General features: G+C 38.3%; 1 protein-coding gene across 1 annotated transcript; it reads right to left on the reverse strand.

The window, feature by feature from the left end:
- LOC117645283 (DNA mismatch repair protein Msh3-like) lies at window positions 1–5159 on the reverse strand. The gene is made up of 16 exons (XM_034385350.1): window positions 4917–5159; window positions 4073–4643; window positions 3828–3953; window positions 3628–3737; window positions 3359–3513; window positions 3058–3273; window positions 2650–2971; window positions 2360–2547; window positions 2029–2262; window positions 1731–1955; window positions 1532–1649; window positions 1302–1459; window positions 1033–1219; window positions 841–952; window positions 600–759; window positions 1–423 (listed from the first exon to the last, which is right to left on the reverse strand). The coding sequence occupies exons 1-16, from the start codon at window positions 5067–5069 to the stop codon at window positions 384–386; spliced, it is 3075 nt and encodes a 1024-aa protein (XP_034241241.1). The 5' UTR covers window positions 5070–5159; the 3' UTR covers window positions 1–383.
- Window positions 5160–5634: the final 475 nt, after the last annotated feature.

Consider the following 5634-nt stretch of genomic DNA (forward strand, 5'->3'; position numbering starts at 1 on the left):
TTGGAATAAATATACAAGATTTATTTTATCGTACAAGAGAATGTCTACCTGGCTTCATGAACCCTTCACCTATTCAGTACCAGGAAACTTCTATTGGCAAACAACAAAATAAAAATGATTCATGGAGTAAGGTAGACATATACATTAAAAATTGATGATGATTAACAATAAATATATGAACATGCAATGCTCAGATGTTACCACAAATCTCAAGAGTCTTGTTGATTATCCTTTAGAAGGAGACAAACAAAATTTTAATTTGGAATGGCTGATAATCAATTTCATTTCAACATACTCTGAAATTGAAACTTATTACCACAGTACAGGTTTAATACTGAAAAATTTCCTTTAAAGGAAACAACACCAAGGTGTTGTCCTGGTGGTTATTTCTGCCACATTCCCATGAAGGAAAGTCTTATTTCTCTGAAAATGGGGCCAAGAGAACAATTTTTAATGCAAACATAAAATTATGTTGAGTCATTGCCTATGGGCTGGTGATAGACTGTGCTGATAAAAAGTGCCTTATCTTTGTTTTGGGTAGGGTGCTGCTGAGGTAAGGTCATATGCTTACTGCTTGGTAGGGATAAATTTGTACATACCTCCGATTTCTTGCCTGTTTCTCTAAATCAGCTGCAACTGAAGCTGCTCTAATGAGCAAACGTTTGTCTAAATTGGCTAAACGAGCCACATTGATTCCATAACTACGATCAGCAGCTCCTCTAACTACCTCGTATAAAAAGGTGAGAAATTCGGCTTCATCTGAAAGGAGTCAGAGTACATAAATAAACAGGACAATTCTCTTCAAATGCCTTCATAAGCCTTGTAAATACAATCCAATACCCTGATCATGCAGGACAAAAGCCATGTGATAATTTGAGGCCTTTCCCTCCAACTCATTTGCAGTATCCATGACTGAAGGGTAGTGGGTAACAAATAAGGAGAGACACTGAACCTGAAAACAAGGAGAGTTACAACAATTCTGAACGATTATTTCATGAGGGATAAAATTTGAAGTGAAAGGAAAATGCAAACCTCCAGAGCAATATGACGTAAAGTAGCACATGCAATAGCAGATCCATCACATGATCCTGTTCCACGGCCCAGCTCATCAAGTAAAACAAGAGAATGTTTAGATACTTTACGCAGAATTGCTGCTGTCTCATCTAACTCAACCATTAAAGTACTTCGGCCATTGAATAATTCATCACGTGCACCCATACTGCGGAGAAAAATGTTTCATCAAAAATAAAATAAATGGACAATGTCAGAAACAATTTAAAAAGCTCAATAAAGAGAATTACCGGGTAAAAATTGAGTCCAGCAGTGAAATTTCTGCACACTCAGCAGGTACAAAAGAACCAACATGAGCTAGTAATGCAATTAAAGCAACTTGGCGAATGTAGCAAGATTTTCCACCCATATTTGGGCCTGATAAGACCATGCAGCATTCCCCTGAGCTCTGAACAGACAAAATTTAATACTACAGGTGCACCACATGTACTACCATTCTCCCTTCTTTTGCAAAGCTTACATTTAGATGCGTGTCATTAGGTACAAATTGCCCAGCACTGGTCAAGAGAAGTGGAACAATAGGGTGCCTGCCTCTTTTAATTGATATTTGAGAACTTTCACTTTCTAGGAGTTTAGGTCTGCAAAAGAATAGAAATGAAACAAGATACTTCAGCACATGTTGGGAAGGACTTGTTATAGGTATTACATTAAGAACATACTTGCAGTAGCCTTCTTGTTGGGCAACATGTGCCAATGATAAAATAACATCTAAAGTTGCAATTTTGTAAACCGCCTGTTTATGTTTAAAATACTGCTGACTGAAATCCTGCAACAGGCCGATCCATGCAAGCTGGCATTCTGCTCGTAACATTTCCCTGAGACGTTGCAGGTCACCGAATAATTTATCAACAGCGGGAGGTCTGTATCTTCCAACTTGTTTAGTGCTGCATAGAAGAAAACAGACATAAAATTATGAAACTTACAAATGAAAGAAATACACCTGTGGATTCAAGGTACCTGCTGATTTTCCTCCAATTGGCTGGTACACTTCTTGAATTATTATTTTTAACTTCAATAAGATATTCTTGCCCAGATACACACGAATACTGAACAGAAAACAAAGAAAGCTTCTTGGCAATTTCTGGTTTTAGTGCATCGATGGCCTGAATGGTTTCTTCAATCTCTCTCATTAACTTCAAAACATTAGGAAATGCAGAAAAGTCCTTCAACAATTTGGTCTTATCTCCATCTCTAAAATTTAAAATGAATAAGATACATATTAAGGTTGAATATTATAATGAACAGGCATTGGTAGAATCGGGAATAAGCAGCATGATGCAACTCTTACTTAGCAGCGCTAATAACCATATTATCTCTGTATGCTTGAACACCATCAAGTAAACTAATAGCGTCTTGAATGGCTTTCAACAGACGTGGCACTGTTGTATCTTGGTCTAAAACAGCCAATAATGATGAAAAGTCTGAAGTCATACCACATAATGCATCCAGAATAGTGAAGAATTGTAAGGGGCTACACTGGAAAATCATAAAAAGATTCAAATTGTGAGAATAACTGATAAAATTACTTTTAAAGGTTGAGAAAAAAAAATGAACTGATCTATACATAGATAGATATACCTTATTATGCAAAATTGTAGTCAATCCTTTTTCAATGTCTGGCAGACAACCCAAAATATTTTTTAACTGAGTAATATGGGCCTGATCTGCACTTAGGAGTTCTTCAATACATTCCTGTCGCTCCTCTAAATCTTTTTTCACCCTTATAGGCTGTGACAACCATTTGTGTAACAGTCGGGCACCAAACTTTGTCTTGGTATGATTGAGAGCCCAGAACAAACTCCCATGAGTAGTTCCAGAGTCACTGGTAAATATTTGCAAATTTCGTATTGTTGAAGAATCCATGTAAAGGAAATCTTCTCCAGATGGTAACTTTTGAAGACTAGACAGACAGAATTTATAAATATGCATGACAATACATTATAAAAGACAAACAAAAATAAATAGATTTGGCACTGTTTCTCTCACCCATCCAGTCTGATAGCCCTGTGAAGACCAAACTCATTTAAATGCTTCTGTGCAGCTGCTAAACAGCCCAACACAGCAAGTGGTAGTTCTGTCAGCTCCTCAAGAGCTGCAGATTCTGCCTTCCCATTATCTTTGCTGGTAAAGTAACCAACAACTCGAGTTAAAGCATCAGTGGTTTCAAACCAATCTGGTGGCAACCTCTCAATTCTGGCATTACTATAATAAAAAATAAATGAGCAGTATTGCTTGAGTAATAAATAAATCAACTCCATAACAAGGTTAATATTGAAGATCTCTTTACCTATGATTCACCAATCTTTCACTATCTGCAGAGAGACTAGTTGGGCATAGTATTTCTGCAGGATTCATAATTTGAAGCCTCTTGTGAAGCTCCTCTCGAGTTGAATTATCCTGGAATTGCTCATAGCTGCACTCCCCTGTTGAAGGATTTACTGCCTAGAATGGTAACAGAAAATGAAAGATGTGTGCCTTATTCCATTTTTAAAAATCCATTTGCAATAATGGCAGTTTATGATGCCAGATCTTTCTCTGACAAAAGTAGTAACTTACGACAAAAACTATATTGGATACTTTCTGATCAATTTTTTCCTCATAAAAGCAGAATATATGACCAGCAGATATTCCCTCACTTAAAGTCTGTTGGTCAATAGAATCAACATGTGAGTGAAAATTAAGGAAAAACCAGTGACATGATAATTTTACAAAACAGCACACTTAAAAGGAAAACAAAAAGCTTGATAAAAGGATATCTTCCCCAATTAGAGTTGCTCGTGTGAAAAGGTGTTGAAGTTTGCGAGTAAATGGAGCACTCTTATTGTCACTCATAGCTTTGAGGGCAGCAGTCTCCACCTGCTTCACAATGCCAACTTTATGACCTGTTCACAAAGAAATTAAATGAATTATGGAATGAATGCAATGTAGTAAAATAAGATTAAACCAAAATAGGTTGAAAACTTAGAAATTTAACTAATTGCATTGCCAACCAGCTTATTACCCTTTTCCACTAGGCGGCCGACATGTGCATGTAGGCGATGAACAGGAATGCTTGCCGTCATAAAATTATGATCAAGATGAGCATAAATATTTAGTTCTTGAGCTGCAATTTCTGCATCTTCACCAAAGAACCTATATTTATACCCACACTCCACAAATAAAAGTACACCTGGGTGTTCCTTCTTCAAGTCTACAACTTGCTGTTCCAAAGGAGTGAACTTTACCTTGCCAAATTTGGCTAAACTTGCCACTTCAGAATTTTTGAGAGACCTTGATCCACAATTTGATTTGAATCCATCATCTGGACTATCTTCCTCCATCTTCTCAAGACAGTTACTTGAAAGGGAAGATGAGGCAGCACCAATAAGCCGAGACCGAGGCTTTGCAGTTCTCTTGCCATTACAATCAGAATCTGTTAAGGCTTCAGGAGAAGTGGAGAAACTCTTGAGTTTTAATAGGGTGCAGTCCGATAGTTTTATAGGGGCCTTCTCCTTCAGGACAACTTCTGTTGTTGGCTCTTCATCCAATTTGATGCGTTTGGGGGGTTCTTCAGAATCATCGGGGCTTCCATCCTAAATTCAATGCAGAGAATACAACAAGAATATTACAATTTAAATGACAAAATCCTGCGCGAAAATTTCAACAAATCAACAAATTGTGCATTCCAAATCCAGGTCTCAGCCCCCAGTCACCATGTTTCAGAGAGAGATTCGACAAACCTGAGAGATGACAGCTCACAGAGGTGCATGGACCAAGACCAGCAAAGCATGCTCATTGACAGAAACAGATTGTCTGAGATATGTTTGGGTGACTTCCCGTGCAATCAAGGGACAAAGGCACGTTACCTTTGAATCCACGCCTAGGTTAGATGATTTCTTGGAGCCAAAAAAACTTGATATAGTTTTCTGAGATAGACTGGGAGGATTTTGCACTGATGATTCTATCTTGTCTTTCGCCTTTCTTTTAAGTCGCCAAAAATTTGGTTTCGGTTTCGACATTTCTTTTCTGGAGGTGGAACGACTCCACAGCCGGCGAGCCTTTTGAGATGTGTGACGATGTGTGAGTGGAAGTGGAGTGAGAAAGACGGAGAGAGATATATAGTCAAACCTGAGAGGGAGAGAGAGAGGGAGAGGAAAGAGTGACGCCTCCACTAGCCCGACAATGTTGTGGTCCCCTTATTTTCAAGTTAACTTTGAAACGAACGCCAACAATATATCATATTCTATGTGGGCACTTTTCTAACAACATGAGTTAATATAACATTATTTATGGACAGCATTTAACCGGTTGTCATTTTAATGAACGCAGGGTAAGGGTACCTTGCTCGACAGCTTTTAAATCCCGCGCCACTGGGAAACATGAATGTCGGGCAAGCGCGGAGCTGTTCGCTGCAGTGAAATCCACGAATTTCGCAAATTCAGATGAGTTCTCAAATTCAAGCCGCAATTTTCTCGTGCTTTTTTAACGCTTGAATTTTGCGCTCAGCCGATTTGGCACGTTAAATCAGCTTTTGCGAGAAAATTTGAAAACGCCACGCCCACAAACAGTCGGTTCCACTCGTAT

Source organism: Thrips palmi, unplaced genomic scaffold (genome assembly GCF_012932325.1).
Source record: "Thrips palmi isolate BJ-2018 unplaced genomic scaffold, TpBJ-2018v1 HiC_scaffold_18, whole genome shotgun sequence".
Taxonomy (NCBI): Eukaryota; Metazoa; Arthropoda; class Insecta; order Thysanoptera; family Thripidae; genus Thrips; species Thrips palmi.